The sequence below is a fragment of the Paramisgurnus dabryanus genome, chromosome 20 (genome assembly GCF_030506205.2).
Source record: "Paramisgurnus dabryanus chromosome 20, PD_genome_1.1, whole genome shotgun sequence".
Taxonomy (NCBI): domain Eukaryota; kingdom Metazoa; phylum Chordata; class Actinopteri; order Cypriniformes; family Cobitidae; genus Paramisgurnus; species Paramisgurnus dabryanus.
This window is the reverse complement of record NC_133356.1, coordinates 23,067,519-23,091,267: the sequence shown is the minus strand read 5'-3', so window position 1 is coordinate 23,091,267 and position 23,749 is coordinate 23,067,519. Positions and strand designations below refer to the sequence as shown.

At 37.9% G+C, this 23,749-nt stretch overlaps 1 protein-coding gene across 1 annotated transcript in view; it reads right to left on the bottom strand.

The window, feature by feature from the left end:
* Positions 1-1,562: 1,562 nt before the first annotated feature.
* The window catches only part of sema4ga (sema domain, immunoglobulin domain (Ig), transmembrane domain (TM) and short cytoplasmic domain, (semaphorin) 4Ga), a 33,540-nt gene continuing 11,353 nt past the window's right edge, over positions 1,563-23,749 (bottom strand). The window contains exons 3-15 of the mRNA XM_065297140.2: positions 18,118-18,266; positions 17,822-17,884; positions 17,639-17,737; positions 17,463-17,556; positions 17,263-17,376; positions 16,113-16,267; positions 12,457-12,632; positions 9,398-9,545; positions 7,579-7,801; positions 7,039-7,154; positions 6,731-6,885; positions 6,445-6,506; positions 1,563-6,190 (exon numbers count right to left, since the gene is read on the bottom strand). Of these exons, the coding sequence (XP_065153212.1) occupies positions 5,274-6,190; positions 6,445-6,506; positions 6,731-6,885; positions 7,039-7,154; positions 7,579-7,801; positions 9,398-9,545; positions 12,457-12,632; positions 16,113-16,267; positions 17,263-17,376; positions 17,463-17,556; positions 17,639-17,737; positions 17,822-17,884; positions 18,118-18,266 (2,471 nt within the window). The 3' untranslated portion in view covers positions 1,563-5,273. The remainder of the gene's footprint in view (positions 6,191-6,444; positions 6,507-6,730; positions 6,886-7,038; positions 7,155-7,578; positions 7,802-9,397; positions 9,546-12,456; positions 12,633-16,112; positions 16,268-17,262; positions 17,377-17,462; positions 17,557-17,638; positions 17,738-17,821; positions 17,885-18,117; positions 18,267-23,749) is intronic.

The window sequence follows — 23,749 nt, the reverse complement described above, 5'->3', positions numbered from 1 at the left end:
CCAAATAAAATGTACTTTATGGGAACTTAAAGCACAGATCAGTGGACTTTAACAACAACAGTACGTCATAAACTGGGAAACGACTTAACTGACATATTATAATAAGGCAAAAAAGTTAAGTATAAATGCGCATACCTCAAGGGACTCTATTGGGACCGCTTTCGATTGTACCATCACAGGGGCAAACAAACATTTCACAAATTAGTCAGTGATCGCTGATGTACATTTGAGGATATATTTCTAGCACTTCGAAGGTGGGGTAAATGAAGCAAAGCGACCAAATAAAATTTAATTTAGAGGAACTTAAAGCACAGATCAGTGGACTTTAACAACAACAGTACGTCATAAACTGGGAAACGACTTAACTGACATATTATAATAAGGCAAAAAAGTTAAGTTTAAATGGGCATACCTCAAGGGACTATATTTAGAGCGCTTTCGATTGTGCCATCATAGGGGCAAACAAACATTTCACAAATTAGTCAGTGATCGCTGATGTACATTTGAGGAGATATTTCTAGCACTTAGAAGGTGGGGTAAATGAAGCAAAGCGACCAAATAAAATTTAATTTAGAGGAACTTAACGCACAGATCAGTGGACTCTAACAACAACTACCCTAACCCTAACTAGGAAATGACTTTACTGACACAATTATAATCAAGCAAAAAAGTAAAGTACAAAAGGGCATACCACAAGGGACTGTATTTGGACCGCTTTCGATTGCCCCATCACATGGGCAAACAAACATTTCCTGGATGGGGAAATCAAAATTCAATGTGAACAGTATTAATGTAACTGGTTACAAATGCAAGCATTGGTTGTTTATGCAGATACAGAGACTTACAAGACTGCTAGTTTGTAAGGGATGTGGTCAACTATAGGGTCAATGCCTAGAGGAGGATAAAATGTAACCATAATGTAACCACTACAGTGTCTTCAGTACAAAACAGAATAATGTTGTCTTAATGAAAAACTTTCCAGGCACCAGCACACTCTTGCGTACAAGCACTTGTTATCTCGCTTTCTCTTATCCTGTATCATTCCACATGGTGATAACTGGCATAATAACCAGCATAACCCTACAAATGACCATATGTTTACTATGGTGTTGTCGATTTTAACATCTAAGAGATTCATATCACATCAATCTGTACTCCTACGGTACAAACCTCTTTGGCTCCCGGCCCAAACGTAACATTCTTGCATGCATATGATCACGAGAGATTATTTTACCTTTTTCCAGGAAGTGTCTTGTAAATCAGTACCATTGACTATCTACTGCAACTCATTTTATCAAAATAACACACACCCTTTTAGAGGAGAAGAACACAAGATTTGTGTCTGATTTCCTTAAGCACCACCCAAACTCTATAGTAAAATACAGGCTGATACGTGACAGAGAACTTTATTGTTTCAATTCATTACCCGTGGCGGATTAAAAATCAATAACAGAAGAAATTATTCTGCCAGCCTGTATACGTCAACAGCAGAACCTGTTCCACCTGACGTATCAAGTAGTAAAATAATCTATTGTTTTATAGCTTTTACACGTCAGCACAGATGAGTCATGTTGAGTTTATTACAAAACAAGTACATGAAAACACATTTGGATCTCTGCAGTTAGTTCATATAAAAACAATGCCAAATAAAAAGAGAACTTTAACATAGACCTTAATACTGTTTTAAAAGTATTAACTCGATAAAGTGTAAACAAACCAACAGACAGGTTTCCATTTTGAGTATATTGGGTAGCAATGAATTCTCAGCATCCCCAGCAATTAACGTCCCTGTGGTATTACTGTGTTAATGAAACAGGAAAACATCTTGCCCTCGGATAGAGAGAGAGAGAGAGATATATTGAGTATATATCTTGGGCTTTGACTATTGAACAAGCACAGGCCAAGATGGTTGAGAATATTTCTCACATAGAGAGCAATAGTGAATTAAACATTAAGTGAATTGATAACATTTCTAGATGGACTTTTTCACCATGGTGACAGGAATAGGTCTAAGCAGCTTTATTATATGCACTTTAAGAGGCAACCCACACAATCCTACCCACAGATGAAGAGCCATACAACTCTGTACTGATGGATCTGAGACTGACGTGGTCTGCAGTGCGATAGATTTAACAATTGTGATTTACTGTTTTCTAGATAAAATGATCCTAAATATAAAGAACATTTTTGTGAAAATTTAATATTGATATCTTAAATGTTGACTGAGTAATTCCACGTAAAAGATTGAAATTAAAGTAAAACCATCAATGATTGAAATCAAACTTTGATAATGAGACTTAAAACTGGATTTTACAGACATTGTCACAGTTTATAATGTACACAAGCAGAGAAATATGTAACATACAGTTGTTGTGTCCTGTTATTTTGACATTTGGGCACATAAGAATCATATAAGGGTGCAATTATATTTCTTTAATTAAATTACAGATTTTTTTAGATCCAAAGATGTTAGCTACAGTAAATGTCAAGCCATGATCTAGAATCCAACTATGATTTACAAAAAAAATTGATACATAGGAAAATAAATATACACAAAACTGTACAAATCTGCAAAATAAATATTTCAATTGAAATGTGTTTTTTTAAACACATCTATATGATGGAAGAAATTTGCATCGCTAAAGAGACCAAATTAAAACCAATAAAAACAAACAATGTAATTATACATCGGGTATTTAGTTCATATTGACAATAGTAAATGGGGCTTTAAAAGGACACATACAAAATGTAAAATCTGTCTTCATTTAGTCACCCTCATGTTGTTCCAAACTCGTATACATTTCTTTGTAAGCAAACAGATCTGGGGCACCATAGACTTCCATTATATCATTTTTTCTACTATGAATGTCAGTGGTGCCCCAGATCTACTTTGTTACAAACATTTATCAAATTATAGTATTGTGTTCAGCAGAACAAATTAATTAATACAGGTTTGGAACAACTTGAGGGTTGTAAACAATGTCAGAATTTTCATTTTTGGATGAACAAAACCAATGTAACATTCAATCAATAACAATTCACCCATGCCTATGTGATGACATAGTGTACAGGCCGGTTTAACTTAAAACAGCTTGCACTGACATATCTTAACATATATATGTGCTATTTGTCTCATGATGCACACCAGTAATGTTTTTATTTTATTTTAACATTTTATAAAACTTTTATAACCTTAAATTTTCTCACTTTAAGTGAAAAAAACACCTTTTAACATTTTAAACTTTTTTCACTTAAAGTTACCAATTAAAGTAATTTTTTCTTTTTACAGTGTACTCTACAGTGTCAAAGATATCATATGCCATTCTGTCACATATTTGCTGAGAAGTTACCTTAAATGAGACATAAGAAAAGAGATAATGACAATTTTGAAACTATTTCCATGCATTCTCCAGGCTCTCTTTTGATCTTATTTTCCCTTTCTCCATCTCTTTCTCTCTAGCATCCCGTAAAATCGCTCTCAATGGGGCCCATAGTTGAGATACATCTCATCCACAAACCTGTCCTGGCATGTTAGAAGAATTTGCACAGAGCCCCTCTCGCAGGAATATAAGACTCACGGGGATGTAAACATGGCAGGAACAGACCGTACGAGCTGTATGGCGACAAGCATCTCATCACAGACTGTGACCCGCTGGGAGAGCGAAGGTCAGATCTGTATGGAGATCATTCGGCTCTTATTAGACAATAGGATGGAGATGTATGCACAGACATGAAAGCCATTTGTCGAACGGAAATAACAAAAAAGTGGAAGGAGGATTCAGAAAAGATGAGGAAAACAACAAGTAGGGCGGTGTGTAGTGTAGCTCACTTGGTGTTAGCGACGCAAAGGTCATGGGTTTGATCCAAGGGAACCCACATATTAAAAAAAATGAATTTTTCGAAGTTATCCAAAAATTAAAATTTTATCAGTGACTAATATCGTCCCTGAATGGTCCTTTATTTTAAAGAATCTTCAGAAAGTGAAGAGAGTAGTCCATTCCTGAAAAACATGACAGAATCATTCAACAACACAAAAACAGAGATCGTAAGCACATAGATTAAAAGAAAAAACGTGAAGAACAGAGAGAAGAAAACAAAGTACACTATCAGCATTGCTCATCTCAGCTCCGTACCGAACATGTGGCCTTAATGTTCTCCATTCGGCTTCACTGCAATCTGCATATTCTGATCTAAACAGCTAGATCCAGGTGCTTTGCTTTTTTTAAGCAGCGGGAGATTCGCCAAAGTCCTCTTGCACGCAAGTGTGGGCTGGATCAGTTCCATTCACACAATTAAATTCGCACTGGACATGAAGGCATAATTAAACCCATCACAATACTCATAGTTCATCATGTCCCGAATAGAGACATTACTAGTTCCTGTTGGGAACTAGAGACATTACTAGTTCCCAATATTAGTAACACTGTAAGGTCTGTAAGATGTGGTGGTGTAATAACTGGTGGTGTCAAAAGCATCTTGGAAGGTCAGCATCCGATTTACCTCTGCTCTGTGGTTGCCGTAGCAACCCAGCAGGTGACGATGCTGGAATTCCGATGAAGTCCAACAAACAACCCGGTGGTGGTCAGTTCTTCTGCATGCACAACAGTGGACAGATCTGCACACATTTCACAGCATTTTCAGCAGCATCTTACACAAACAAATGCTACATAAAGTGCGTCCCAGTGGTAATACTGTCTAAATCGTCCATGTTCCCCACCCAGACCCCAATTTTATCACGCTATTAATACCATCAAGTGCATTTTTCATTTTCCCTATCTGTTTTATCCGTTAATTTGTTAATAGAGGCCAAAACTGATATGGTGAGAAAATATTCAAATAAAAGTCCTACGTAAAGACATTCAGCGCACCACAGCACTTTTAAAGTGGCTTTTTTTGTACAAGTGTGACGCCTCATTTTGCAGAATTAAACTGCCTAGTTTCTTACTGTATGTTCTACAAAGCAGTGAATCATTCGCTCTATTCCCTCGCCCCAAACCCAAATACTAACATAAGTATGCTGAAATAGGTTCTGCTGAGGTAGAACGTCCATTGTATGTGTTGCAGCCTTTGCTACTTTGTGACCTGCGGATACTCCTCCCAGTGAAAGTCAAAAGCTCAATATTTGAAATGTAAACGGGGAGGGAGCGTTCCTTTTAAAGGAATAGCGACGCTTTGTTTATCGTCCAATAAAAGGAGCTTCGTCCGCTCATTAGTATCCAGTTTGGGTGAAGCATGAATCCAGCGGACAAAACGCAAACCTATGCCCTCAATGTTCATACTGAGCTCTCATCAGGTTTACTGCATATCTGCGTGTGCTTCCTCTTCTCCAGGATCTTGTTGAGTTCCTCCGTGAAGGAGTAATAAAGAGGAGACGTTGTGTCTCCATCGGTCTGCCTGAGTAACACGTAACTGTTGCCATTCATCTTGCGTAAGACATTGGGCAGGGTGGCAGTCAGTCCGTTTACAAACTCTGACTCTGAAGAAGGTGGCGGGAGAGGTGGAGCAGGAGGGAGATCTTTATTGGGCGATGTTGGAGCTTCTCCAGGAACGATCTGCAGCAGACCGTCGTGAGTGTCAGCTTTGCCATTGCAGTGGCTAGAGATGGTCTTGAGCTCCATGTGGGCACCTCTCTTCTTTTCAGCACGAGCGGCCGACCGTAGAGAGTATTTACCTTTCCGCCCTTGCAAACAGAATCCCACGTAAACAAGAACGATTGTTAGAACCAGACACAATCCTCCTAAAATGATGATGAGGGAAAGATACATGGCCTCCATGTTTTTTAGAGACAGGAACTCGAAGCGAGGAGATAGTGGGGTGGGATTGAAGTCCTCCACGGAGTTGCTCTGGGTTGTCCGGGGCTTCCAGAGGATCGCTGTGGTCACGTGCGACTGCGTTGGCTTCACGGGTGGAGGAGGTGGCAGCCCCGAACGAACAGTCAGGGTGTAGATGACAACAGGAACATGAAGGCCGTTCTCCAGGGCGAAGCAGCAGTAGTTACCGCCCTGGTTAGGACGTGCCTCGATGACCAGAAGACCGTCGGTGCCAATGCGATAGCCGGAGTCCAACCCGTAACCCTGCAATTTGTTTTCATTCAACGTCCACTCAGGGGTTGCCAGGTTGGAGCTGAGCTCGCACTGAAGCAGCACGTCATCGCCCACCATCACGGAGCGAGACCGGTGTAACACTAGATCTATAAAAAAATAAATATATATAAATATAACATTTACAACGAAAAGAAGTAAAGTTTTTTCAACAAACTTAATTAATCACTTCCTCGTGAATTATCTTCTAACTTGCAACCTTTACATTAGCAACCCTTAGCTACTTATCTCAGCCCACATGGTAAACATGTAGCATTAGCTATGACTCAGTAAATAGTTAAGCAACTGCATTTGACTACATGGATTAAAACAGCTCACTGACTAACAAAAAATGTGTTCGTACCATCTGCTGTAGATTCATCACAGCCCTTATTTCCATTCAGAATGTCTTGCGTCAAATTGTCCCTACAAATAGAGAAAATATGTTAATATTTCATTTATTAGAGTTCAACAGGTGGCCTACTGCAAAAGTCTCTGCCTTATACATTCACACTTAAATTAAAAGTTGACGTAAAACGTGACAAAATCAAGCTACGTGCTCAACTACTGGTTTAAAGAGTACTGACATTGAGATGTTGATCAAAACCGCACAACAGATGCACCCTGTATTCAAGACCATACATGTCTACCTAGTGTTGTGCGATGTAATCTCCACGCACTTCAGTCCGTCCCAAGCACAGAAGGGATCACGGGCCATGACGCATTCGAAGCAAGAGGAATATCTTTTGCATGTGGACAAAGGCAGCTGTACCACTGAGGTGGGCGAACCGACATACACACTCATCTGGCAACAAAAGATTCAAGTGGGAAGTAAGATTTAGATTATATAAAATAGATGTGTCACACTAAAATACTGTACATTTGTATGAAAGGTGTTGGAAGCCTCGCAATGATGCATTTAGAGACATGTACATCATTGAATTCAACAGATTCTCACCTGTTTCTCTGAGATGACTATACTTTCCACTGGCTGTGGTTCTTCAAACAACTGTAGTTCCTCAATAATGTGTAGTTGATCATTGACCTTCACAGCTCGCTGGAGCCAACCTTCATCTGGATGTCATTACAAATACATCACATGCATAAAGGTACACAAAACCTGCATTCATTATATGCATGTGTGTTAGGGATGCACCAATATATCGTATTATAAAATATAAAAGCAATTTCTTTTTTCCACTATCGGACATTCATGCTGTGTGATTATTTTCAATAAGGTTACAATAAACTGCACTTTAGGATTTTGTGACATAATAATTTGAAACAAGGCGTAAAAAGCTAAACTATCTGTATCTGTCGGTATCAGCAGATGGCATGTAATCGAATATCAGTATTGACACAGACATGTTATATGGGTGCATCCCTAATGTATACACTAGTAAATTTGAGAATTTTAAGCTCATTTTAGTCAAAGTTTTTATCATATTGTCTGAATTTTAAACCTAACAAGTGCTTTTGGAAAGTCCCTGTAACATACCTGTCCCAATAAAGAGCATGTCGTATATCTGACCATCTAGACCAGTCACTCTGTGTACGGCGATTTTAGTGTAATCCACGTTCCTCCTAAACAGCAGGGGGCGCTGTCCTTGTGGAAGGATCTGCCTGTACATGAGCGGATGGCGACGGACAAAGTGAAGGACATCATCTGGGAGGTTGGTGGATGAGTTGATGCCTCTTGCTCGAAGTTGATCTGTGATGCACTAAAGAACAATGAAAAGCATTAGCAAACAACATACTTAAAGGGATACTCCAGCCATTTATCAAAAAAAAACCATGATTTACTCCCCCTCAAGTCATCAGAGATACATATGTCCATCATCTTTCAGACAAACACATTTGGAGCTATTTTAGTAAATCTCCTTGCTTTTCCAAGCTTTATAATGTTAGCAAACAGGGTTTAGGGAACAACTTTCGACCTTGATTGCCAAAAAAGTGCATCCATCCTCCCCCCGCTCTAAGGGGTTGTGCACACCAAAACTTTCTTCAGCGCTTTGGTAGCTGTGATATTTGAGCTGTGACCCGGTTGGTTGTTGTGATTTTTGTCCCGCCCCTCCTCCACTGTGATTGGACGGCCGTGTGAAAACTGACATTGACGAGCGGAGTCTTTCACCCAAAGTTGAATCTGTTTCAAATCTCGACGCTCAGAGCCGAGCGCGAAAGAAACCCGCTAGCTGCTAGCTTATTTGACAAAACGCAAAGCTTCCATTGAAAACAATTGAAATCCTGCACCGGCCGAAGGTGTAAATGCTTTGGTGTGCACACCCCCTAAGGTGTTAATAAAGGTCTTTTGCCGGTAATCAATGCAATTTTGTAAGAAAAATATCAAAATGTTAAACTTTATAAACTATAATAACTAGCTTCCGGTAACGACACCATTTTGCTCTCAGGCTTTCAGGTCGTGAGTCACTCTCTGCAACATACCTATGGCAGCCAACTCTCACTACGGTAAAACTCTCTTGTGAATCGCGTGACTCCAAGATGTTACCGAAAGCTAGTTATTACAGTTTATAAAGTTTGAAATATGGATATTTTTCTTACAAAATCACATTGATTACCCACAGAAGACCTTTATTAGCCAACTGGAGCCGTGTGGATTACCTCTGTGAAGGATAAATGAACTTTTGGGGGGTTTAAAGTCACAGGTTGTGCTCATCTGAAAGATGATGGACATATGTCTCTTGGATTGCTTAAGGGTGAGTAAATTATGTGGTAATTTTGATATTTGGCTGGAATATTGCTTTAAACCCAGGTATATTTTTCTATCCAAAGTGAATTACAGTGCATTCAAGATACACATAAGTATGCATGCTTGCTGGCAATTGAATCCACAACCTTTGGACTGTAAACGCAAAGCTAGAGGAACAAAAACGAATTTCCTTTAATTTCTAGAAACTTCGACTAAAGCCGCATTCTCAACCCTCACTAATACATAGACCCAAGGATTGGAAATGCAGCTGATTTGAGACTTTCTGCCCGCTTCTAATCTCCGTGGCAATAGGCTTTGATGAAATAAACCCTTTCTTTGGGTGCACTCTATGAAATTGCTCATCAGCATCAGATTTCTGAAGGAAACCAGGTCAACGTCGTCTGTACCTGACTGTGTTCTCTGATGCGAGATGTGCACAGCATACAGCGATTAGAAAACTTTAAAAGCTCCACCCTCAAACTGCTGACAAGTGCTTTACCATTGGAGTCTGAGAGCAGGTAAAGTTGCATTGAGATGAGGATAGTCATTTCTGTGAAACATGAACCGATTAGTGCGATCAGTAATCCTTTAATACAACTGCTGTCCTTACCGAGCCAGGTCGCGGTTCCGGCACCTTCCCCGTGTACTGGGTCCATTTAGAGCTCGAGTCCTCCTTGCTCTCCATGTAAGGCCCATCAAAGGCCCACTGGATGTCCGACATGGAGTACTGGCAGATAGCAGAAGCTTTGACATTTTTCCTGAAAGAAACCGTACTGGTTAGTCTCCTTTCAAAGCATCAGCACAAAGGTTGAAATCCAATCCAACATGACGTCAGGTAACATTCAGCCCAGTGAACACCCACATTCAGCCATTTCTTGAGGATATATTTCAAGAGAGCACAAAGGAAATTTGTGAATAGAAGGTGCATTCAGGACAATAGTGAATCAGACCAGGTGTGAGCACTCTATAGCTGATTCAGTTTCCAGTGGATACGCTTGGGTTTATTAGCCAAAGAGCCTTTTTAGTCTGTGCTGCACGCTTTGTTTGTCAAGGTCTTGGCATGCCGGCATAAAACCCCCGTAAGCCCACTGTGTAACTATGGCAACGCGGAAAAATAGATTACAAATTTATTGAAACGTATGTTACGGAGGTGAAGGATGACAAGGAGTGGGTAAAGACAGGAAACACAGACAAAGCTTTGCAAGGGACGAGTACTACCTTGTGAGAGGAGGCACTAATTAACAGAGAATTTAAAAAGGTGGAAAGGACACAAAAATAAGTGTGTTTCAAAATCTATTCACCTATCTATTAAAAAAAAATTACTTCTGTTTTTTCAGTGTAACACAATCTTTTGCTGAATATCTAAGCCTGTGTTCTCTGTACATTTAAAGTAAACAATAACATAGGCTGTACAGTTAATATTAAAATAAATGTTAGTAAGCAAATCTTAAAAGCACATACAGCTACAGTAGACTTTTGTGGACTAAACGCAACTTAGAATGAAGCATCGAAAATACATTTTGGTCCAAAAATTAAAAAAAATGATGATGTTATTCAGTATTATCTTCTCTTCCACGTCTCTTGTGAAGCGCATGCACAAGACTAAATGCCGTACGACGCGGCTGACGTGTTCTCTTGTGCGCCCCAGCTGGTTTTTTTTTGTTTTTGCACCCAAACTTCGCAAACATGTCTGAGGATAACACGTAACTGCACTCACGTGACTTTAGTTTCGAGCATGCGCTTCACAACAGACCCGGAAGACAAGATAATACTGAATAACGTCATAATTTTTGTTATTTTGGACCAAAATGTATTTTTGATGCTTCAACACATTCTAACTGACCCCACATGTCACATGGACTACTTTGATGATGTTTTTATTACCTTTCTGGACATGGACAGTATACCGTACGTAGATTTTCAATGAAGGGTCAGAAAGCTCTCGGACTAAATATAAAACATCTTAAACTGTGTTGAGAAGATGAACGGAGGTCTTACGAGTTTCAAACGACATGAGGGTGAGTCATTAATGACATTATTTTCATTTTTGGGTGAAATATACACTATAGAATAGTGTTGTATATATCCAGGAATTTTACCCTAGTTTACTATAGTGAATACTAAAGTTCAACTATAAAATAAGTATTTTTCATGTGGGCAGGCTGAGTAGATTTTTGGGTGAAGTTGCCCTTTTAGAAGGCATGATCTTATATTGGAGACTCTATGCCTGATTCAGACTTGCCTAATGCCCAGGAAAACAAACACCCACACTAATGTAAACTTTACACTCAAGCTCATGACACACTGACATCACAGCCGTCCTCTGGTAAAGGTTAACACGAAAATGTCATCAGAACCTAAATGGCACGCTTATTTTAATCATCTCTTCCTGTTTCACTCTCTATTCTACCTCCACATTTTTTTGACACATGGTCTTCCCTGTTCTGTCATTTATCTAAAACAATAATAATACATATGCTTGTGGTTTGCACCTCAGGCAGCCACAGATCACTGGCAGCTCTTCAGAACCGCCCATGTTCTCAGCAGGGCGTCAGGACAACTATATCTGTCAAAACAGCGACTAGACGTAATAAAGGCGTGTGTGACCTATGTGCTACAAACTGTTCAGAATTAGCTCTATAGAAATGTGTAACAGTAAACAAATAAATTAACACGAAAGGCTGTCATCCTGACAAAGAAGGAAATGTGATCAAGCTTCAAAACAACGATGTGCAAAAGGACATTTTTGACATTAACTACAATGGGGAAATCCATTATTTGATCCCAAAGCGTGAAGGGTATGATGCATTATAAGCAAAGACATGTCCATGAATGTTTATGGATGTAGTGGTATTAAAAGTGTTATAAAAAAACTGCAAACTGTCAGCCTGTGACAATTCAAATTTAAAAAATAAAATCTGTGAATATTTTGACACTTTTATCAATAATGAAACAAAGCCTGGCTCAAATGCCAAGGCACATATTCTTTGGTCTCCTGGGAAAATGTAACTTGCTTATGAATAAAACATGCATTGAGCCCCAGGTAGCAAGGGGACGTGTCAGCGATTTTCATCATGATGATACAGTTGGACTCTAAATGCTGTTGCCTCAATAAAAGCAAGCAGCCAGAGCATGTCAACGCAAGGAATGTGTCTATGCAAATAGATGAACTTACTAATAAACAGATCACACAACATATCCATCTCAACAATCCCAACAGTCAAAGCTGAATGACATGATGCTCGCTGGCAGAATATATTAATATGTATTGGCAGGGAGTCAAAATTTGAATGCATGCTGTTGAAACGGTTTAATATTCCAAACTTAGGATAAAATCGAGACTGATGGTTCGCTTCTGTTTCAAGCATCTGGCCAATTCATTCATCAACAGTTCAACAAAGCAGATCATGTGTAATATCTAGCTGGGGTACAATTCCAGTTCAAACCGGTAATCTAAAAAATAATTGATTGGTCAATATCTGTGGTTTATTTACGATTAAGGAAAACCTATAACTGCTATACCAAGCTACTACTTTAATGTCAGTTTAAATGCCATGAACTACATCTTCTGATGAAAGAACTTTACTGCTTAAATAATAAGTGATGAAATATGCAAATAAAACATCAAAAGGGGATTGAACCTTAATAATGGATTAGGTTGGCCCTTACCATTCTGAGCCGAAGATGCCGTAGAGAACGGAGTCCTGAGGGCTGGAGCCTTCCAATAGAAACACACTCCTCAGCACATTGAAGTGAAAATCATAGTCAGGTAAAGAACAAACCAGCCGTGCCTTTAAGAAGGATGTCCATTTTTTCTGTAGGGTTAGAAGACCTCCTCTGTCTCTCTACAAGATAAAAGGGCATTTTAGGAAAAAAGCTCCCTTTTGCAGCCATCTGCATATTTACCACTCTAAAACAAACGGTGCTATATAGCACCAAAAGTGGTTCTTTGCTCGTAATCATAGAAGAACCGTTTTTAGTGCCATATAGCAGTGGTTCCCAAACTTTTTCAGCGTGCGGCCCCCCTTGTGTACGGTGCATTCCTTCGCGGCCCCCCAAAGAAAATTTGTGACAAAAAACTGTTCTAAAACTCAACATTTTAATAAAAAAAACATTAAATTATACAAAAAGTAGTGCTTTTGGTTAGTAGCCTTATTTTTTAGGTTTAATTACACAGAATTCATGATAAATTAATGTATTTCATAAAATGTCATAAAACTGGGGCCCCCCTGACACCATCTCGCGGGCCCCCAGTTTGTAAACCACTTCCATATAGCACCGGTGAAGCACCTGTATAGCACCTGTGTAGAACCAAATAGGGGCCATATAGCACAACATATGGTTCTACATAGCACTATATGGTTCTACACAGGTGCTTCACCGGTGCTATATGGCATTTAAAACGGTTCTTCTATGATTACGAGCAAAGAACCACTTTTGGTGCTATATAGCACAGTTTGTTTTTAGAGTGCTATAGGCCTATAAAATTAAACGTTCTTTATTCTTTAAACATAATAAATAAAATAGTCCAATAATTAAAATCTGTTCTCAAATAAACTCTAAAACTATTTGTTGTTTCAACCCATGGTTGGGTAGCAACAATAGCATACACATAGGTTTATTTATAACCCAACAGTTTGTTCCATCCAATATTTACCCAACAATGGGTTGAACCAACCCAGTGTATTTTTTGGAGTGTAGAAATCTCAGTTATTATTCTATTCTGTTCTTATTTATTGGCTACTTTTGGAGAAAGTTTGGTATTAAGAACAATGAATCACAAACCATAAAAACATGATTCTGCTTAAAAGCTCAATATTTTGTTTCTCTAACATAAACATTATATTAAACACAATTAAAAAACTCAAGATATATGTGACCCACTCAATTTCTTGAAATTGAGATTTATACACTGAATAAAATCTGGAATCTGAGGGTGCAAAAAATTGCCTCCTATTACTAAAGGGCACCTATTATGCAAAATTCACTTTTACAAGGTGTTTGGAGATAACGTGTGTTGGCAGTGTGTGAACACAACCATCCTATGATGATAAATATCCACCCGCTCCTTGTTTTTTAATTAAACCAAAGCAGTCTCATTTGACATGCCGTTTGATTCTCTTATCAATGTGAGGTCACATTGATGAAGCCCCGCCCACTTACAGTCCTGCATTACCATAGTTTCCACCCTCAGCGAGTTGTACTCCGTCCACTAGATAGTATTGTCTCAGACTGAATTAATCAGATCAGATCTATTTTAACTAAAACTGCTCACTGTTTGTTTGTAAGCTTCAGTGAGAAGCTGTTGCTCATTTGCATCTAAAGGTAGAGACATTAAAACAGCGCAGGCATTTTGGACATGCTATAACAAATGTTCTGAGGGGTATTTTGAACTAAACTTTACAAGACACATTCTAGGCACACCTGAGACATCTTGTGAAAAGGCCATAATACAGTAGGTGCCCTTTAATTTTTTCCAAATGAAGTCTTTAGTACTGCATCCACTTGAAAAAATAAAAATGTTGATATATTTATGGTAAGACATGTAAAAAATATCTTTAGAGAACATGATTTTTAATTAATATCCTAAGGATTTTTTGGCATAAAAGAAAAATTTATAATTTTGAACCATATATGTATACTTTTGGCTTTTGTTACAAATAACTCAAAAATAACCTCTTGGCATGGCTCCAACATTACTGACATTATGTGACACTATGGGAATCGGAAATGGGCTGAACTAGATGGGAGTTTTTTTAAATGTACGGGAAGCTCCCATCATGTCAGGGGAATAAAGTAAATTTCCATGCTGGCTCCCAAGAGGAGAATAAATCTTAACAGAGGAAAACTTAGACCCCACTTGGTTTTCGCAGCAATTCTTAGTTTCATTTTTACTCACACTTACTGTAATCATCTTCAACGTCTAAAAAAGGAAACTGCCGTTTGACTGTATGACGTACAAAATATGTATCCCAGATGTCACTGGGGCTGTAGACTTTCAAAAAATACATCTTTGCACCTAAATAATTCATATTAGTACATCAGAGGTACTAATATGATTAGTGTCTTAAAGGTACATGTACCAAATGTACACATATCTGCATCTAATGGTCCATACTGTACTTTTTAAAGGGTAGTGCCCCAGTCACAGCTGGAGTACATATTTTGATCATTTTTTTCTACCAGTGTACAGAATGATCATCATCTCAGATGGTAATATTTAATCACAGATGTGTGGTTATATAAAACCACAGCTCAATAATTTTGCACTGATCTGATCATACAATTCATATTAATTTGGACATTTAAATATTTTATAAAAAAGATTTCTGAAAAAACCTATTATAATCTGAAGAGACTATTATGTGGAAGCTTTAACAGAGTCTTCCTTCAGACAGGGCTATGGTACTTTGCTGCAGCTCAATATCAGCATGTGTGTTTCAGCAGCATTTACTGTCATTGGGAAGTGTATAATGAAGAGTAATCTGCTCATTAAAGTTACCCCACTGTGTGGACTGCCACAGAGAAACCATGAATTTTGCCCACAGTCCACACAGCCTGTTTCTCACAGTTCACCAGCGCCAGCCTGAATCAACTTACATCCGCATAAAGAAAATTAAATTGAAAAACTACTGTCGATTTCTGTGCAATAACGTTTAATTATACAGTACAACAACGTCAGCTGAACCCAAATATACTTCCGATGATACCTCTTATACCAACCTCTAGTGTAATATCGCAAATCGTACAATATCGTCTTCCGGGCACAGTTACATTTACTGTACAAACATTAAGTGTGATGTAAGTTTCTTTAATCTGTCTAGCATTTAATTAAATTTAGTTTGTCTAGTTAATTTTGCATTTAATTATGCAAAAAATGGAGATTCGATTTTGAACCACTTCTATTTCAAATTAATTATGAATACTTCAAATACTTAAATCTAAATGGCTTTTTTCATTATTTACGCTCTGTAATGTATGCTCCTATGTCATTTCGTGCAAAAGTTACCATTTCAGCTTAATAAAGGCCATAAAACACCAAAAACACAACAATTGTGCATTTGTGTGATAAGTGATAGTGTGTATGCTATTATATTTTATATAATCGCTGTTCACTCCATCATATCCATTTTGTATGTAAAAGAGATTTGTAAAAATTCTCATTTTGTCTTCAATAGAAAAAACAGCATGTACATGTGAGACAGTGACATGTCAAATGACATGATGACAAAATTGGCATGTTTGTAAATAAATAAATAAAGTTTCTTTAAGATGCATGAAGAAGAATATGTTGAATGGGGTGTTTGAATATTGCAGACTTGTACCTTGCACACACGGGCAACTCTTGCTACTCTGCTGTGACTGAAGTATGGACTAAGCTCTTGGCTTTTCTCTGTGAAGAAGAAGTAAATCTTATCATCGTCTCCATCTGAGCTACTTAAACTCTCTTTCACCAGCGCTGAGCCCACAAAATCAGCCTCTGCACAGAAAACAAAGACACACAACATAAACTGTTACATAACAGAGTTCTCAACGATACGTTTAGTTTAATCTTATAAATAAGACAGCTGGTAAAAATGAATCTATTTTGCATTATTTTCTAAATTAAAGTACAGCATTTTTATAAGAAATTAGATTATCACAATAACAATTTAAGTAAAAAGTTAAACATGTAAAAAGTGTGTGTCCATTTTTTTTTATTGGCATTATACTGTAGCACACTAACATGGACTTCACAAGTAAAAACCTGATGATCCATGCTATTACTTGTTTCAAAAAACCTTACCTAACCTAGCAGCCTGCATGAACTAAGGACTTAACCAAACATTAAACAACCTGATCTCATGAATTTCCGTGTTATAGTCCGGAATATTTTGCTCATTTATCTGTGTCATTGTCACGAATCTCTGCATTTTTCTGTGTCTGTACCACTGACTTTCTTTTCCGTGTCAGTTTCACGTATTGGTTACTCAATTGTTTTTCCTATTTTAGTTACACTAGTTAAAGTTGACATCCTAACCCAAACCCCAAATCTAACCCCAAATGTATGTGAAAACGGTTAAAAAATATAAAAAAAACTATTGAGTAACCAAAATGTGAAACTGACACGGAAAAGAACGTCCGTTGTGCAGACACGGAAAATGCGGAGATCCGTGACAATGACATGGATAAATGAGCTAAATATTCCATGCTTATACCACGAAACTTTGTGACATCATATTGCATTGAACAGTATGGGGGACCAAAATATTCAGGGCTATATGTGTGTATAATAAAAACATCAAATAGTGGCGGGGCAATTTGGTCGTTACTGATTATTGGGGGAGGAAATGCCCCCTTCAATGTCTATTGTGGCTATGGCTCTGCTATTAACTGAAACAGCCAAACATTTGACATTATTTATCCAGTCATTACACTAATATTGATGGTTTGGATAAAATATTTTCACAAATAAAAGTACTACAGTGGACCGACCTTGTAACCATTGAGTGGGAGCCTCCTCTGTTTTCAGAGTGGGACTTGGAGAGTTGCGTCGAATATCTGGAAAACTCCTGAACTCATATTGAGATGCTGTGTACATCTGTTGATCTAACAGAAACAAAGGTCCAATATATAGATCATAAAGTTTCAATATTACTAAATTTCCTAAAATTATTAATTCCTGGACAACATACCAATCAGCAGGCCGGTATAGCCTTTAGTGGGGTCATATGGGCATTTCTCTCGGCCCTCTTCAAAAGCCGATGATATCTTAAACTCCCTTACATCCTGACAAAACACAACGATCATTTTAACTGCCCTTAATCTGAAGGTTTATATATCAAAGTGGGTGTTAATGAGAGTTACTTACAATGTGTGCACACAGAGGGCTGAAAGCGTGTGTACCACAAGTGTACAAGTGTGTGTTGTTAAACCTCTGCAGGAATCGTATGTGGTTGTAGCACTCAGTCTGTAAGGTTAAGGAAGATGAGGTCAGTGGCTGAATAAGAAACATTTTTGTATACAATATACTGTATATATAGACTTAACCAACCTTGTTGTCTTTCCCTTTGTTTAAGCATTGTTGCTTCTGATCATCTGACGCCTCCCAGTCAATCTGTAAAAGAGTTCTTAAACAGTTAAGACTTGTGACAAAAATGCCTTCTTGGAAAAGTAACTTTCTGTTCTAGCTAGCAGTAGTGTTTTCACTATCAGGCCAAATTAAAGCAAGATATTGCAAATCTGCATTAATTGCATAAAGTGTGAAGCAGCAGTAATAAAAATAGAAAGCTTTTGAGTAATCTCAATACTTAGGGTAATTATGTGCTGATGTGTTTTGTCAATACGTACAGTTTGCAGAGAGCTGCTGGAGATGTCACTAGCCTGCAGGGCATATAAAGCCCCTCTTGCTCCCACGTACAGCATGCCTGCCTCCTCCTCCAAAAGTAATAAACTGTAGTTCAATGCCAAGCCTGTGAAACGCCTGCAGTCCAACAGCCCTACAGCACACAGGACATATCAGTTAAAACTTACAGCCATACACACATCACTGAGATCTGTGATGTTGAGATGACATGCTGTTGAGTGAGTTCATCTTTAACTTAATGACATTTCATTTTTAGCATTTTTTCTTTTAAAGTTATGTTTTTGGGCAATTTTTGCCTTTATTAGACACAAAGTATGATAGGAAAGAACAGGAAAGTATAGAGTGGAGAGAGGGGTACAAGATCTTTGTTATGCCCTTACTCAGTCAATATTAAAGAAATCAAAGTTTTTTTTTAACAAATTTTTCTTTACATTATGTAGGATGATTTTATGTAGCAAACAGTAAATCATAAAAAAATGACTTTAGCTGGGTTTCCCAGACTGGGCCACATGCGTGTCCTTTAAAGGGATAGTTCGGCTAAAAACAATATTAAACCCATGATTTACTCACCCCCAAGCTGTCCGAGTTGCATATGTCCATCGTTGTTCAGACAAACACATTTTCGGATATTTTATAAAATGGTTTAGGTCTTTCAGTTGATTAAATGTAATGTTACGGGGTCCACCCATAGTCCACGACCTTCAAGTCCAAAAAAGTGCGTCCATCCTTCACAAATTAAATCCAAACGGCTCCAGGATGATAAACAAAGGTCTTCTGTGGGTAATCCGTGCGGTGTTGTTGAAGAAATATCCATATTTAAAAATTTATTAACGAAAATAAATACCTTCCGTCAGCGCCGCCATCTTAGTCGAGTCCGCATTCAGGATGAGAGCTTACGCAGCCTACAGAGGCTACTCTGCTGCTGCTCTGTGCCCCCGCCCTCCGAATTTGTCATACGTCACTAAGAAAAGTGCGTTCACTACGCTAATACTCTCTCCTGAATGCGGACGCGACTAAGATGGCGGCGCTACCAGAAGGTATTCATTTTCGTTAATAAAGTTTTAAATATGGATATTTCTACAACAACACCGCGCGGATTACCCTCAGAAGACCTTTGTTTATCATCCTGGAGCTGTTTGGATTTAATTTGTGAAGAATGGACGCACTTTTTTTTGGACTTGAAGGTCGTGGACTATGGCTGGACCCCATAACATTACATTTAATCAACTGAAAGATCAAAAAAAAATTCTAAAATATCCGAAAATGTGTTTGTCTGAAAAACGATGGACATATGCAACTCGGACAGCTTGGGGGTGAGTAAATCATGGGTTTAATATCATTTTTGGCCGAACTATCCCTTTAAATAAGTATTGTAATTAAAAACAACATATTCAATATCCAATATATCCACTCTTATATAATGTAATATCCAATCCTTCCCTTTAATCAAATGAAAAGGATTCATTGGTGGATAATATATATTTACATGACTCATATTTTATAAGTACTGCATTTTTAGACTACTCCCAAGTAGTTAAAGTCAATTATCACAATTTCTTTAAGTGTAGGAGGTTGAATGCCCTTCATAAAGGCAGGTGCATGCATACTGTCACACACACACAAATCTTTCCAGTTCCCTGTTTGTGAATTGCAAAAATAGCACCAGGTTGTACATCATCAACACACGCACACATACACACACATCACAGGACACACGTCTCCACAAGTAGGCAGGTGTGACAGGATTGCATGCAGGGACGGGACAGGTTATGCAGCACAGCCAGATCTGGCTGAGGATTCGGAGCAGTGCAATGACAGAAGAGCTGACAAATAAAGTCGAGGAAGGGGAGTCAGCTTCAGGCAAAGCATAAGAGAAAGAAAAAGAGAATAATTTAGCTGCCATCTGACTCCCTGCTGACACAGCGTTGTTTTCGCAAACATGCAGAAACTCTTTTACATTTCCTTAATGGTTCCTGCTCAAACACACACACACACACACACACACACACACACACACACACACACACACACACACACACACACACGTACACACACACACACACACACACACACACACACACACACAAACACACACACACACACACACACACACACACACACACATGCTCAATACACTTGATATATCCGCTCTCTAAAGCAGTCCTTTTCATTTAGATGTTTGTTTGCAAGTTTGTTTGTTTATTGTTATGGTGAGAGCTGACCAAACATCATACACAATGGGTCTCATTCCCTAGGCATGCGTAGGCACAAATTTATGCGTAAGGATGTTTTCACGAACAAATCATGATTCAACAAAAACGTTTGTATCAAAATTTCTATTAAATGTATGAAAAAATTCAAGAACAACTAATACCACACATATGCAATAATCATGTGCAATACAGTAAAATACTAGGCTATAATGATAATGTATTATAATAATGTTGATATATAAACTGTACATTATTATATTATATTTTACAATATTACTTGTATAAATTACATTATTTTTTCTATATTTTGATTATATACATAATCTATATTATTATTATAAGTATAAGTATATTATACGTGTTATAAAGCCTAATTATTTTCTACACATAGGCATTAAAGAAGATGTCCGCATGACAAATCTTCAAACATTACTTCCTCACGTTTTAAATCTCTATATGTGAAAGTGTCTGCTTAATGCCTAATTTAAATATTATTTAAATGTAATGAGAAGTCCAAACGCCAAGCACTTGAACGCCTGGTTACAGATGCACATCTTTAGTGCAGTCAACAACAACAAATATAAAAGAAAATTCATATGCGTACGCATGTGTTGTGAATTAGGCAGAAAGTTTTCATGAGAAGTTCAAATGTACGTATAAATATCAAAAACATACGCGATTATTAGTGAATGAGACCCAATGTTCAAAAGCTTTGATTGGCTGGCTGGAAAAAGAGGACACTGTTTGCACTTTCTGGGGAATTCTTACCAATGGATTAATTTAATGTGTCTTTATATATCATCCCAGATTTATATCACTTCCTTTTTTTGAGTTAAACATGAATAATTTTATATTAAAATGCCATCATGTTATAATCTGATATGTGAGCCAAAATGGCGATGCTCCAAAAAGCACTTAAAGAAATGACTCCAGTGGGTTAAAGGCGATGTGCACAATTTTTGAAAAACACTTTGAAAAGGGAGTAGGGCCGAGTACCAAAACACACTTGTAGCCAATCAGCAGTAAGGGATGTGTCTACTAACTGACATGGGTTGCGTATGTCTGGGGCGGGTCTATCAAAAGAAGGTCCAAATTCTATTGCGGTAGGGGCGTGTTTGTTTGGGTGCTTTCAAATGTCAACATTGGCTTTCACAGATCGTGCACCCCTCCTTTAATATATGTCTTCTGATGCGTAATGAATGCAATAATAATTAATATTATTTATATAATTTGAATTATATACATTTAAATCCCGATTGTGGTGTATTTAAAATAATATTTTTTCCTACTGTTATCGTTTTTAATAAAATCTCTATTATTATGTCAACCACAGAGCTACATAGTTAGCCAGGCAGGACCAGTATAATGTTAATGGAACAGATGGATTTACATCGAACCGCATAGTATCACATCACAATGAGTTTCCCACAGTCCTCAAGCAATTACTTTGCCATGACCTCCACACTGCGGTGGGCAGTGTCAGCTTGAAAAAGCACAGCGGCAATCTCGGGTCCAGCAGAGCAGAACCGGTCAGAGACGTGCACAGATTGTAAGTGTGCCAATGTGAAAGAAACCTGATCCCACCAAAATAATCACAGTCGTACAGATATTTCCCAAGTAGGCACACACGTGGACATTTACACATTATGGACACGTCACACGCAGGTTGTACTTTGCCACAAAGCACCAGATTAAATTCAGTCATTCTACAAACAGCAGTTCAGAATGGTAAACAACATACAAGCCAAGGTTATTCAAACAGAACAGCCGTTACGTGAGCCCCAAGACCATCGCAATACTCCTGCTTTGGGGCCGAGCAATGCAGCTTTGTCCTTCAGACAAATATCAAGTGATGGGTAAAAACCCAGCAGAAACTGACACCCGGACCAGTAACCTGACACAAGTCTGCCTGACACAAACCACACGACCTATAGGCGTGCTTTCCATTCTCTGGCACAGGAAGTATATCACTCTAAACTGAAGCACGCTATTATTGCCCAAAACTTGAATTTCTTGTTTTCTTGCGTGCGTCTGTTCAGCTTGGTCATGGGATCTTATAAGGAACTAATAAGGATCATTGAAACTGAAGTAGTGCACATACAGACAGTTTAGTCTATCCTGTATTTACAGTACTGTGCAAAAGTCTTAGGCCAGTGGTTCCCAAACCTTTTCAGCGTGCGGCCCCCCTTGTGTATGGTGCATTCCTTCGCGGCCCCCCAAAGAAAATTTGTGACAAAAAACTGTTCTAAAACTCAACATTTTAATAAAAAAACATTAAATTATACAAAAAAGTAGTTATTTTGGTAAGTAGCATTATTTTTTTAGGTTTAACTACACAGAATTCATGATAAATTAATGTATTTCATAAAATGTCATAAAACTGGGGACCCCTGGCACCATCTCGCGGCCCCCAGTTTGATAACCACTGTCTTAGGCCACCACCACCAGACTTGTTGTTTTAGAAGTTTTAATGTCCATCCATATTTATTTTTCAATCAATTTTATTGAGATACAAACAGAAAACACAGGAAATATGTACAAAAGAATAATAAAAAAATATTTTCAGGACTAAATGTCTTCTTTAGTCATCGTCGGTGTTTAGTGTGACCTCTCTTAAGTTGGCACTAAACACATCTTTAGCAGAATAAAGTAAAACGACTTATTTCTTTAAAAGTAGAAATTAGGATTTAATTTCATTTAGGTTTAAGAGATCCTGCTATTGCTCATGTGGAAGGGGAGTTTACCCTAAAAACTTCACACATCAGTTTACATTTTTATACAGTTTTTAATACTAAATACATTGAATCATTAATTTCAATCTTTGACATAACATTAGTCATCAATATGAAATATATAAAGATTATTTTTCACAGAATGTTATTTACAATATGTAGGATGATTTTATGTAGAAAATTAAATTAAAAAACAATGACTTTAGTTGGGTTTTCATGAACATGGTCACATGTTTGTGCACCAATGTAACCATCTGTTCAAATACTACCATAACGCCTCACTTCATGTATTATTTCAGATTCTTGCAATTTTTAAAACAAGCTCTGTGGTTTAACAATGCAACTAAGCAACAGAGAACAATATCTGCATTTTTTATATTCTCTGTCTAAAGTACAACCCAAGCAATTCGTGAAAGGTAAGGTGAGGCAGTAGCCAACCAAAAATGACTCATTCGTGATAAGTAAAGCCTATTGACCGTAGCATATTCAAGGCCTCAGTTGTGTAAGCAACACCGTTGTTATTTAAACCATGTTCATATATGCAATATGCTAATATATGCAATTAAGCATTTAATGGTCAAACAGACTTGTATTACTGACATTACAGCTGCACATTTAACCAAGACACATCCTATCTGCACACACACCCCTCCCATAGACTGAAGAGCTGC